General features: G+C 39.7%; 1 protein-coding gene across 1 annotated transcript in view; it reads left to right on the plus strand.

Moving 5' to 3' along the window:
- The first annotated feature begins 1,977 nt into the window (after positions 1-1,977).
- The window catches only part of AADAT (aminoadipate aminotransferase), a 44,132-nt gene continuing 31,835 nt past the window's right edge, over positions 1,978-14,274 (plus strand). Inside the window, exons 1-3 of the mRNA XM_006864547.1 lie at positions 1,978-2,044; positions 2,910-3,078; positions 5,755-5,887. Coding sequence (XP_006864609.1) covers positions 1,978-2,044; positions 2,910-3,078; positions 5,755-5,887 — 369 coding nt within the window. The remainder of the gene's footprint in view (positions 2,045-2,909; positions 3,079-5,754; positions 5,888-14,274) is intronic.

Here is a 14,274-nt window from a genome sequence, read left to right on the forward strand (position 1 = left end):
CTGTCTGCTTGCATAAAGATTTATAGTCTCAGAAGCCTGAGTTGCTATGAGTTGGAATAGACTTGAGAGTGGTGAGTTTTTCTAATATGTGGGCCACTGTGTTAATCAGTTTAATATAGATCATCTTTTAACTCTGTGAGAAAATTGCTACCCAGTAAGGTAACTTATTCAAAGACTCCCAGCTAGTAAATCACCAAATGAGATTTTAGCCCAAGTAGTCTGAATCCAGAGCCATATGTGGCACTGTAAGATAAATACTGCTAACTGAAAGGTCAGCAGTTCAAACCCACCAGCTGCTCATTGGAAACCCTATACAGGGTCGCTATGAGTCGAAACAGACTCAACAACACTTAACTACAGTCTGAATCTGGAGCCACATTGCTTCTAGGTTTCTAGCAGCTAAATGAATGGCATTTACATATACTGTTAAACTGATGGTATAAATTTTATCGTATTTCATTGGCACTAAGTAGCAAAGTGGTTAAGAATTGGGCTGCAAACCGCAAGGTCAGCAGTTCGAAACTACCAGCTGTTCCGCAGGAGAAAGATGAGGCTTTCTGCTCCCGTAAAGATTTACAGCCTCAGAAACCCTGTGCAGGGTGGCTATGAGTCGGAACCGACTCCACGGCACACAACAACAACAATCTAGATTAGAACATAAGTGTCTCCTTGACCCATCTACTTTTCTTAGAAAAGGGTCATCTGGTAATGTGTCACTACTCATCCAGGAAGTATACAGTAAATGTTTACTGATTTCATGCGAATTCTGACTTTGTTTTAAATAAATGATTCTTTTATACCCACTTAAGAAGAAAGTCCAAATGGTCTCAAAATCTCACATCAAGTGTTCACATGGGACATTATACATTACATTTTAATAATTCAAGAAGAAGGAAAAAGGGACAGAAAAAGTTGGAGGTGTAGCGGAGGGTCATTCTGTAATGAAAAAGGAAAAAGAGGGCGAGACACTAGAAAAGAGTTGGATATACACTTTCAACCCAATTTTTCCTTTATGAAAGGTCATATACAAGGAAGGTAGCCATGAAAATTTGAGGAGACTCTCACAATGATTCTTCAACAAAGATCTGTATCAGTACCGTACCGTCTCCCTAAACTGCTCATTCCTTGGAGAAAGTGACATTGGAATTAATTTAAGTGGCCTTGGATGATTTCCCACGAGCCCTGGTGAAGCAGTGGTTAAAGTCCTCAGCTGCTAACCAAAATATGATAGTGGGATCCACTGGCCACTGAGTGGGAGAAAGATGTGTTAGTAGCTTCAGTAAAGATTTACAACCAAGGGAACCACATGGGGCAGTTTTACCCTGTACTATAAGGTCACTGTGGGTCCGAGTCGACTGGACAGCAGTCGGTTGGGTTGGTGATTTCCCAGGAGAGCGCCTACAGGTTTATTGTTGAAGAGAATCAACGCTGAGGAAGTAAAATAAGTTAGCATAAACAGAGAGCGCATCCTGCTGCGTTGTTTAAGGTGCCTGCTGCAATGCACGCAAACCGCCACCAGATGGTATCCAAGGATCACAAGGGACTTCCGGCCCACTACCTCTAAGATAAAGGGCTTGTTAATCAGAGACTAGCTTCAGGGCCAACCCGGACGCTTTCTTTTGGCTACTCCCAATTGCCAGGTCAAGAGTTGTACTTGCTTTGAATTGTTTCAGATTGTCGTGTAGCTACCAGCCCTCACCTTGTCCGGCCCACAAGCCGAGGGTGGTGACCCGGGAGGGCCCGGGAGAGGGGAGGAGACAGTGGGCGGCCATAGGCTGTGGGAAGGGGCGGGGAGGGGCGCGGCGAGACTGACCCGGCATCGGAGCGCGCGCCTTAATAGAGTGGATCCACAGTCGATTTGGGGACCCCATCTACCAGCCGCCGGGCCGGAGACAGGGCTCGCGTGGACTCGGGCTTTTCGAGTACTCAGCAGTTAAAGAAGGAACTTGGTACTTGAATTTCAGAGTTATCAGAGGCATGAATTACGCACGGTTCCTTACGGCCACGAGCGCAGCCCGAGAGCCTTCTGCCATCCGAATCCTGAGTAAGTAGTGGGATTGGCGCCCCTCTTCCGCGTCGGGGGTGCTCTCGCAGCGCCTCTGAGAAAGGTAGCTACTGTCACCTCTTGGTGTCTTTCATTCATTTGAAAACTCACTGTGGGGATCAGACTGAGTGCGGAATTGCATTAAGCACAGCACGTATTCTCAGAGAACTCAAGCTGGAACGGGAGAGAAATAATCAGGATTTTCTCTTGGAAGTGTATTGTTGTTTGTTGTTAAGTGCCGTGGAGTGGGTCCCACGCACAGTGACCCTGTATACGGTATCCTAGGAGTGGCTAGTGGGTTTGAGTCGCACACCTTGCAGTTAGCAGTCCAGTGTTTATTTTGCAGCACCACATCAGAATTCCGGAAGTGTATTGTTAAGTGCTGTCAAGGCAGTTCGACTCATAGCAACCCTGTATAGGTTTTCTGAGAAATGTATTAGGAGCAGTAATGGAGACATGCAGCCTGCTGTAGGACACATCTTTAGAGGGGAATGTGCATGCTGTTGGGAAAGACTGTTTGGGGGAAGATGAGTATGAATTAGTGGACAGGACTTGATAAATGAGAGATAATGAGGTAAGGAACTTGACAAACTGAAGAGGTTAATATCAAATAGAGGAGGTCCTTCTATTATTGTGGTCCTTTGCTTATCTTCCTGATCTCTCTGCCTTTCTGTTTGTCATCTTTATTCCTTAGTATCGCTACCAGTAAAGTTTATTGATGTTAAGTGCATGCTAAATATTTATGTTAGACCAGGATTCTGTCATGATGCACTGTTAACTTTGTTTTATTGACCACAATGCTGACTGAACCATTTTTGTAACTGTCTTCAATGAAAATATTTCTTCTCTCCCATGTTTATTGTAGCTGAAATAGTGACCAGGGCACCACCATCGCTCATCTCCTTGGCTCCCGGATCACCAAATCCAAACACATTCCCTTTTAAGACAGCTAGTATCACAATAGAAAATGGGAATGCCATCCATTTTGGAGAAGAGACAATGAAGAGAGCTCTTCAGTATTCTCAAAGTGCTGGGTAATTATCAATAGATGATATAATGTTGGATCATTTTCATAAGCAGTATTCTAAGGCTCACTGATAAAGTGATTTGTGAATTTTAACTGAATGTTCAATAGTTAGGTTTTGGAAAGAGCTTTCAAAGAGTAAAGAAGCAACAGGGATATTGAATGATCTTTAACACACTCCTTGGAAACTGAGTCTTAAAAAATTAGAAGTCTTAAAAAACATGAAGAAACATGTTGGGACAAAAGAAGATAAGGATGGACCAAGAAGTAATAGCAGCAATTTTAAGTCTTATTTTGTACCCTTTTTAAAAAGTCAGCTGTGTGAATCCATTGACCATAAAGGTTAAAATGTCATTCTCCTAATGATAAAAGGTATTTTATGGAGTGTCTATAAATTATATTTTGTTAAAGCCTGTGTTCTGTGATTGAGAAATATATTGAAATACCATATATGTAATTGTATATAGAGAGAGCTCTGGTAATGTAGTGGTTACGAATCGGGCTGTGAACCTCAAAGTAAGCAGTTCAAAACTCCCAGACGCTCCGCAAAAGAAAGATGAGGCTTTCTACTCCCGTAAAGATTTACAGCCTCGGAAACCTGTATAGGGTCTCTATGGGTCGGAACTGACTCAACGGCACTTAACAACAGCATATATGTGTGTGTGTATGTGTGTGTGTGTGTGTATGTATATATGGAGTCTTGGTGTGGCACTGTGGGTTAATGTGCCAGACTGCAAAGCTGTTTGAACTGCAAGATCAGCGGTTCAAGCTCACCAGCTACTTCTCAAAAACCCTATACAGGGTCGTTATGGGTCAGAACCAACTCGACGGCACTTAACAACAACAACATATATATATATGGGGGATTCAAAACTTTCATTGAAAAGTGGAACTAAAAAATAATGGGGCTTTCCCATGTATGTTTTGAAGCCCACACACACATACAAAGTCAAAAATATTGCTATTGATTTCCAGTTTATACATACACAGGGTTTTTTTACAAACAAAATATGTTTAAATACCTTTTCTATCAGTGAGTGGGTGGCTGCATTAGAGTACCTTCAAATTAAAAATCCAATCAAAATAGTGGCTCCCGAAGGAAATTGTTAGGCTAGTTAAATTTAAGGCAGATAGGTCAGCTCAGAAGGTTATGGTGACAGTGTTTCTGAATATCAAAAGGATAATCTTGATATATTTTCTTAAAGAACACAGAATGATCACTGTGGCTTATTATGAAAAACTTTTAAGAAAATTGAAAACTGCTTTGTTGAGAATAAAAAAGACTATGAAAGCTGTACCGAGAATTTGTTTTTTCTACTTCGACAATGTACCTGTTCATGCTTCAAGGGCTGTCCTAGGAAAATTTCATTTGGAAACCACCTCATCCATCCTACAGCTCTGATCTTGCCCATTCAGACTTCTTTTTGTTACCAAAACTCACAGAACATTGACAAGGAACACAATTTGAATCCCACCACGATGCCAGAACTGCTATTTTGAAGTGGTATAAATCAAGGAGCACACAATTCTTCAGGGATGGGTCACAGCTCTAGAAACACTGCTTTCAGAAGTCTATACACCTAGATGGAGGGGATGTTGAGAAACAAGAGCATCAGATTTTGATTTTTTTTTTTTTTTCTAATAAAGGTTTCTATGAATTTGTAGCAATACTTTTTACTTACCCTTATATATATTGTTGATGTTATCAGTGCTGTCAAGTTGGTTCTGACTCATAGTGACCATGTATAGGGTTTTTGAAGCTGTACATCTTTGCAGAAGCAGAAAAACGTATCTTTCTCCCACAGAGTAGTGGTGGGCTTGAACCACCAGCCTTGTGGTTTGCAGTTCATATCTTATTACACAGAGCCACCGTACTCCCTTGTATATATTGTTTTTGTTAAGTGCCGTCGAGTCAGTTCCAACTCATAGCCACCCTGTATAGGGTTTCCAAGGGGCAGCTGGTGAGTTTGAACGACTGACCTTTCAGGTCAAACCAACCTTGCTGTCCGGTGCATTATCCTGTATCGCCATACCAGGTCTCCTCATATGTATTAGTTCCATATTAAGTATATATAAGGCTTTTCTATATATACCTGAACTTCTTATCTAGGCTCTTAGAATCTCTCTATCAAAAAGCAGATAATTCCTCCCCTAAAAGCCGAGACTGTAAATTCCAATAAGCCAAGTCCCCCCCCATCCAAAAAAAAAAAAAAAAGCTAAAGAGGATAGAGAGAAACACTGTAAACTGATGATATATAGCGGGGATAATAATCAATGTAATGAAACAAGCTATATGAATGGTTGAATGTGAAGCTGATGATGTGCCCTGTAAACTTTCACTCAATGCAAAATAAAAACATTTAAAAAAAAAAAAAAAAAAAAAGCAGATAATTGACTTTACACTGAATGTTTAGTGTAAAAGAAGAAAGAACAGACTTTGGTATAAGAAAGATCTAGATTCAAAACCCAGTTCATTCACTCACTGACTGAATGACTTTATGTGAATTTCTTAATTTCCCTGAGTCTGTTGTCTTACATTTTAAAGAGAGATGTTAATATTGGCGAAAAGTATTGGAAGGTTAAATTGAATTATGCAGAGCCTAGTATAAAACAACCATTTATTTTCTGTCTACTGCTAGTATGTTCTTTGACTACAATAAATTTTAAAATATATTTTATGCTCTAGAATTCCAGAATTGTTGACCTGGCTAAGACAGTTACAAGAAAATTTGCATAATCCTCCCACTATCCGTTACCCACCTAATCAAGGACAAATGGAATTATGTGTCACATCTGGCAGCCAAGATGGTCTTTCTAAGGTAAGACTGAGAAGAAATAGGACCTCACATGTAGAAACAAATATGATTGTGAATATAGTGATCTCTCACTTAACCACAAGAGGATCATAGTCTGGATTGTCGATAGTTTTTATTGTCTCTATCTAGAATTATAAACAGAGAACTTAAAGACAAGACATATGAAGGGAGGGATGTGTGGGAATATATGTTTTGAATGTACTCAAAAGCCAGATAGGAATACTTTAGGTTAGTCTATCTGTTTACTCCCTTTAGTTTACCTAATTGTGAACACATGGACTTTCAAAACCTGTTTTGATTGTGTGCCATCAAGCCAGTTCCAACTCATAGTGGCCCTAGATAACAGTAGAACTTCCAAAGACAGTTTTCTAAGCTGTGATCTTTGCAGGGGAGTTCTGGTGTTGTCCTGTGGAGCAAGCACTCCACCACGAGGTTTTTGAACTGCAAGGTTGGTGGTTTGAACTCACCAGCCGCTCCTCAGAAAACCTATATAGGATACCTATGGGTAGGAAAAACTCAGTGGCACTTAAAAACAACAGCAATCTGTATAGAAGCAGATCATCAAGTCTGCTTTTTCCTGTGGAGCCACTGGGAAAGTCTGAACCACCAACCTTTTCATTTACAATTAAGTACTGAATTACACCACCAGGACTTCTTTGTTATCTGCCATTAGTTTCATTTCACAGCCTGATCTTTTGTAGGGTGAATCTTTTGTGTGGTGAATGACCTAGAGAGAGTATCCATCTCCCACCAAAATCTTAGTGGATAACCAGAAACTTGTTGCCATCAATAATGATTCAGGGTGACTCCAAGTAGAACTGTTGCGTAAGATTTTCTTGGCTGTAACCACACAGAAATCCTCATATGTGGCAGAAATGGTTTGGACCCAAAAATGTACAGAATAAATGTCATCTGTACTATTTTCCTAGGCCTGCCAATACCAAAAGTGGGCAGCTTAAAACAACAAAAACAAAATCTGCACTAGTTTTCTAGTGCTACTTTAACAAAATACCACAAGTTGAATGGAGTCCTGATGTAGCTCTGTGCATTAATGCACTGGACTGCAAGGTTGATTTGAACCACAAGGCCTGTGGTTCAAGCTCACCAGCCACTCCTTGGAAACCCTATACAGGGTTGCTGGGACTCAGAACTGACTTGATGGCACTTGACAACCACAACAACAAGAAGTTGGATGACTTTAAACAGCAGATATGTATTCTCTCATAGTTCTAAAGGCTAGAAATCCAAATTCAGGTTGTAAGTCAAGCCATCATCTTCCTAAAGACTCTTAAGTGAAAATTTTTCCTTGTCTCTTCTAGTTTCTGGTGGTCCCAGACATTCCTTGGCTGTGGCAGCATAACTCGAATTTCTGCATCTGTTTTCACTTGGTCATTTCCCTTTTTGTATCTGTCTCTCTTTTCTTCTTTTATAAGGGCAATAGTCATATTGGATTAAGGTTACTCAGTATGACCTCTTGTTAACTAATTGCATCTACAAAGCCACTATTTCTAGATAAAGTCACATTTACAGTTGTGAACATCAGGGGTTAGGACTGCAACACCTTTGGGGGAATACAGCCCATAACACCATCTATTAGAAGACTTTTAAAAAGCTCCATCCATGCAACCTCACAGTACACAGCTTTCAGCGTCACTGCCTCTTGATGTGCCTTCTTGACTGAACTAGCTGAAGATTATTAAGTAACTCAGCAAATTGTCTGCTCTTTGAAGGCGATCTGCCAACAGCAATGATTTTGTTTTGTCATAGTTAATGTTTAGCCCTTCTTTCTGATAATAGATAGTAGGAGTTGACACTAGTCAAACACTTGCTCTATGGTAGGCATTTTACTAGGTATCTTAAATATCTTAATTTAATCCCCATCACAAATCTATGTTTTGGAGACTCTTATTCTCTCCAATTAGTAAATAATCTCCTAGATAAGCCCCTCATTGTGTTAGTTCCATAAGTCAACTCTAACTCAGGACAACCTTATGTACAACAGAATGAAGTGTTGCCTGGTCCTTGTTGTTGTTAGGTGCCATTGAGTTGGTACCTACTCTTAGCTACCCTGTGTACAACAGAACGAAACACTGCCTGCTCCTAGGCCATCAGTATTATGCCATCATATCTGAAATACCAATAGTATTTCAGATATCAGCTACTCATGACAAACAGATTTCAGAAGAACTTCCAGACTAAGGCAGAGTTGGAAGGGAGGCCTAGCAATCTGCCCATATGTCCAATAGCCAGCCAATGAAAACCCTGTGGGTCACCTATTGTGAGATCTCACACAGCCAGAGGTATTAACTTGACTTTTGCCATACATATCTCCCTTTATGCAAAACAGGGTTAAATGTTATATTTTTTAAGCAAAGGGAAATTATTTGTCCCTGCTAACAGTGTTGTTTTAATCGATACCATTTCCACAAACTGTTTTTCAGTTATGAAAGTGGTGGTGATGTTAAAGTGTCGTCAAACTGGTTCCAACTCATTGCAAACCTGTAGAGGGTTTCAGAGAGGCAGCTGGTGGTTTGAACTGTTGATCTTGTGGCTCAAACTGACCTTGAAGTCCAGTACTTATTCTGACAGAACTAGCCTTATGTGTACAAAATAATTTATTTTTGAATGGGGGCCTCCTGATTGGGAAAGAAACACAGAATTAAGATAAAAAGTTGGGAAAGTCTTCACAGACAAGGAAGTCTTAACTCTTAGTCAAAAGTAATAGAACAGTATAACAGTAAAACAAACATTATAAATAGATGTGGCAGCGAGAAATAAGTTAAAGTCTACAGACAATAGGAGAATTACTACATATAGCGTTATCAAGACTGAGGCACCCACAAATGCGTAACAGGCTGTCTAGTTAGTTGACATCTCAGCAAATCTGTACTGGGAGAGCACAGTGGCTCTGTACAATAAGTACTGGACTGTGAACCACAAAATCGGCAGTTCAAGCCCACTAGGCACTCTACAAGAGAAAGATAAGGATTTCTGCTCCCACAAAGATTTACAACTTCAAAAAACTTACAGGGTTGCTATGAATTGGAATAACTGGACAGCACTTAAAAACAACAACAATCTTAATATCTGAGAACAAAATTTTTGGCCTCTTGTCTCTTTCATAATGCTTCTTCTGGTATTTTTATATCTGCTGACAATAATAGAAAGCCTGTTTTGTGAGCCTGAGTAAGCTGGCTTCAGGACCTCCACAGACTTGATGATTCCCCACAATAAAGAGCGCATTTATGGTTGTCAGCTTCATCTGTTTGTTTTTCTTTTAATTTTTGTGAATAGTCATGGATAGAGATTTTACATTCAGTCTTCAGTCTTAATTGAAGAGTTCTTGTGTGGTACTGTAGGTAAGCACTGGACTACAAGGTCTGTGGTTCAAACCCATCAACCGCTTCTTAGAAACCCTGTATAGAGTAACTGTGAGTTGGAACCAACACAGTGGCACTTAATAACAACAACATCTTGATTAAAATAAGACTCGTTTATCTTAAACCAGGGTAACTTTCTTTTTTTATACGAATGTGAAAGCGATAACCTGGTTAACTTGAATGAAGTTTATTTAAATTTTTATTAATAGTAACATATTGTAGTAATAAAACTATAATTTTTCCTCCTTTTTTATTAATTTGGAAAAAGGAACCAGTTACTGTTTTTGTTTTTACTTGAAGAAAATTTGTGATCCCACAGATGGATATTTTAGAGGTTCCTTTCAATGAAATTCTTTTTCTTAAAGTATACTGTGAACTTTTTTCTTTCAGTCATAATTCAGTCATTACAAAAAAAAGGGCATTGCATGGATACATGCATGATAAATTAAAGATCTGCTTGCTACAGGAACCTTGGTGGGAATCTTTGTTTAATTTTTTGTTGACTTTGTTCTCCAAGATGCATGTTATTTTAGGATCTTGTATTTCTTTCTACATCTGTTAAACAGTAGTGCCAGATGATAAATACCCTCCCTTTTAATTTAGAATGTCTGGCATTCACATGTCTCCTAATTGACATGGAAAATGTATTTAATTAGGTTTTCATTTGCTCTTTTCATATTGCACATGCCACCCAAGTGATTTCTTTGATCCCAGGATCACCTGTAAAGCTTGAATCAATTAGAAACTTTTGAGAAAATGACACTGTTTGTCCTAGGATACCAAAAGCTTATACAGAAAAGGTAAAATGAACCCCCTAGGCCAGGATAGGAAACAAAAGTCATTGATACTGGCCCTGCTGTTTGTCATGAGATATGAATTGTTAAAACGATAGGAAGGAGAGGCTTGATGTCACAAGGTAAGAAGGGGTTATTCTCTCCTTGCACACTGGTAACCTTGCTGGAGCACTCTCCTCCTAGGCCTCTCTGCACCCACTGTATGGCTCTCCCTGCGCCACTTGCTCTGCCGCCTCTGCAGTGTCAGCCTCCTTCATCCAGCCATTGTTACTGGAGCTCCTTCAGGCTCTGTCCATGACCCTCTTCTCTCTTCAGTCTGCTTCCATATATACCAGTGTGATCAACCATGTGCTAATAGCTTCTAAGCTCATCTAATCAAATGTCTGAATTTGTCTGACTACCAGACACCATCCATGATATCCAAATCCACATGTCCATAAGACAACCATCTCAGTTCACTCAAACTGAATGTACCCTAAAATACACTCATCATTTCCTCCTTCAGATATGGACTTCTTTTTGGCTCTGTTCTCCAGTGAGTGGAACCACATCTATCTAGTTCTATAGTCAGAAATCACTGAGTCTTCCTTGACACCCTCTGTTTTTCCTCTCAATATCACCATTATCACTTTAGTTAGAACTACTATCAACTGTCAGCAGAACTGGGGGAGTAATGTCCCAATTTATCTTTCCTCATATGCCCTTGTTCTTTTATTCTTTTATACTTCAGCCAGTGTGATCTCTTCAAAATGTATTTCTGGTCACATGACTCCCTCGCAACAGTCCTTGCTTAAAATACTTACCAGCCTCCCATGGCCTGAGTGCCTGCATGATGCGTTGTCTCCCCACTTCTGTCTGGTCTCCATCTACTCTCTGATTCATGCTCTGCCTGAAGCCACAGAATGCTTATTGATCTTTGAAATGTACTTATTGTCATTCCAAACTACTTCCGAATATTTAGCCACTGAAAACTTTATGAATAGCAGAAAAACATTGTCAGATATAGTGCCAGAAAATGAACCCCTCAGGTTGGAAAGCACTCAAAATGTGACAGGGGAAGAGCTGCCTGCTCAAAGTAAACTTGACTCTGATGATGTGAATAGAGTAAACCCCTCAGAGGTAAAGCCCTCGGGACCTTCATGTGCGGATGGTGCACAACTCAAATGAAGAGAAACAGCTATAAACATCCATCAATAATCAGAACACGGGATGTACATAGTATGAATCTAGGAAAACTGGAAATAGTCAGAAATGAAATGAAATGCATAAGTGAGCTGAAATGGACTGGTATTGGCCGTTTTGAATCTGACAACCACATGGTTTATTATGCTGGGAATGACAAATTGAAGAGGAATAGTGTTGCATTCATTGTCAAAAAGAGCATATCAAGATATGTCATAAGGTACAACACTGTCTTTGATACGATAATATTAATATGCCTACAAGGAAAACCAGTTACTACCACAATAATTCAAATTTACGCACCCACCACTAAAGCCAGTGATGATGAAACAGAAGAATTATACCAACTTCTTCAATCTGAAATTGATCAAACATGCAATCAAGATGTATTGATCATTACTGGTGATTGCAATGCAAAGGTTGGGAGCAAAGAGGAAGGATCAACAGTTAGAAAATATGGCCTTGGTGATAGATATGATGCTGGAGAATGCATGATAGAATTCTGCAAGACAAATGATTTGTTCATTTCAAATACCATCTTTAGACAGCTGTACACATGAATATCACCCGATGAAATACACAGAAATCAAATTGACTACATTTCTGGAAAGAGAAATTGGAAAAGCTCCATATCAACAGCTAAAATAAGGCCAAGGGCAGATTGTGGAATAGACCATCAATTGCTCATATGCAAATTTATACAGAATTTGAATGCTGAGAAAATGAAAACAAGTACGCAAGAGCCAAAATATGACCTTGAATATTTCGCACCTGAATTTAGAGATCATCTGAAGACCAGATTTGATATATTTGAAGACCAAAGAGTTGTGGGATAACATCAAGAACGTCATACAGGAAAAAAGCAAAAAGTCATTAAGAAGACAAGAAAGAAGGAAAATATCAAAATGGATGTCAGAAGAGACTCTGAAACTTGCTCTCCAGCATAGAGATGCTAAAGCAAATGGAAGAAATGAGGAGGTCCAAGAGCTGAGCGGGAAGTTTCAGAGTTCAGCTCGAGAAGACAAAGTCAAATATTACAACGAAATGTGCAAAGATCTGGAGTTAGAAAAACAAAGGGAAGATCACCCTCAGCATTTCTCAAGCTGAGGGAACTGAAGAAAAAATTCAAGCATTGATTTTCATTATTGAAGGATTCTCTGGACAAATTGTTGAATGATGCCAAAAGCATCAAAAGAAGATGCAAGGAATATACAGAGTCACTGTACTAAAAGGAAATGGTCAATGTTCAACCATTTCAAGAGGTGGCATATGATCATGAGCCAATGATACTGAAGGAAAAAGTCCAAGGTGCATTGAAGGAATTGGCAAACAACAAGTTACCAGGAATTGATGGAATAAAAGTTGAAATCTTTCAAGAAAGTGAGGTGGCACTGGATGCATTCACTCATCTATGCCAAGAAATTTGGAAGACAACTATCTGACCAGCTGATTGGAAGAGATCTGTATTTGTGCCCAACAGAATGTAGAAATCATTGGGCAATATCGTTGATATTCCATGTGAGTAAAGGTTTATTAAAGGTAATACACAAAAGGCTGCAAGCATACATTGACAGAGAACTTCCAAAGGTTCAAGCCAGATTCAGAAGAGGATGTGGAACAAGGGATATCATTGCTGATGTCCAGTGGATCTTGGATGAAAGCAGAGAATACCAGAAAGATGTTTTGTTGTTGTTGTTAAGTGCCGTCAAGTCATTTCCGACCCATAGTGACCCTGAACAGGGTTTCCAAGGCTGTAAATCTTTATGGGAGGAGAAAACCTCATCTTTCTCCCACGGAGCAGCTGGTAGTTTCGAACTGCTGACCTTGAGGTTCACAGCCAGATTTGTAACCCCACTACGCTACCAGAGCGCCTTAGAAAGATGTTTACCTGTGCTTTATTGCGTATGCAAAGGCCTTTGATTGTGGGGATCGTGACAAGCTATGAACAGCATTGTGAATTATGAATATTTCAGAATACTTAATTGTACTCATGAGGAACCTGTACATAGACCAAGAGGCAGTTGTTAGAACAGAACAAGGGAATGCTGAATGGTTTAAAATTAGGAAAGGTGTGTGACAAGGTTGTATTCTTTCACCATACTTATACAACCTGTATACTGAGCAAATAATCTGAGAAGCTGGGTTCTATGAAGAAAAACGTGGCATCAGGATTGGAGGAAGACTCATTAACAACCTGCAATATGCAGATGATACAACCTTGCTTGCTGAAAGTGAAGGGGACTTAAAATACTTATTAATGAAGATAAAGGACCACAGGTTTCATTATAGATTGTATCTCAATGTAAGGAAAACAAAAATCCTCACCACTGGACCTATAAACAACATTCTTATCAATGGAGAAAAGATTGAAGTTGTCAAAGACTTAATTTTTCTTGGATCAACCATCAACACTCATGGAAGCAGCAGTCAAGAATTCAAACGACATATTGCATTAAGCAAATCTGCTGTGCAAGACCTTTTTAAAGTGTTAAAGAGCAAAGATGTCAGCTTGAGGACTAAGGTATACCTGAGCCACACACGTTATTTTCAGTAACCTCATATGCTTGAGAAAGTTGAATAGTGAATAAGGAAGATTGTAGAATAATTGATACATTTAAGTTATGGTATTGGAGGAGAATATTCAAAGTACCATGGGTTGCCAAAAGAACAGATTGATCTGTGCTGGAAGAAGTGCAGCTAGAGTGCTCCTTGAAGGCCAGGATGACCAGACTATGTCTCTCATACTTTGAACATATTGTTAGGAGGGACCAGTCCCTGAAGAAGGATATCATGTTTGGTAAGTTAGAGGGTCAGAGAAAAAGAGGAAGTTCTCCAGCAAGGTGGATTGGCAAAGTGACAGCATCAATGGTCTCAAGCGTGGCGCAGAACCGGGCAGTATTTCATTATGTTGTGCATAGGGTCTCTATGAGTCAGTATCAACTCAGTGGCACCTAACAACAACAACACTGACTCATTTCCTCCTCAGGGAAGCCAAGCCTGCCCACCCAGACTAGGGCAGGACCTCCCACAATGA

This window comes from Chrysochloris asiatica, unplaced genomic scaffold (genome assembly GCF_000296735.1).
Source record: "Chrysochloris asiatica unplaced genomic scaffold, ChrAsi1.0 scaffold00066, whole genome shotgun sequence".
Taxonomy (NCBI): domain Eukaryota; kingdom Metazoa; phylum Chordata; class Mammalia; order Afrosoricida; family Chrysochloridae; genus Chrysochloris; species Chrysochloris asiatica.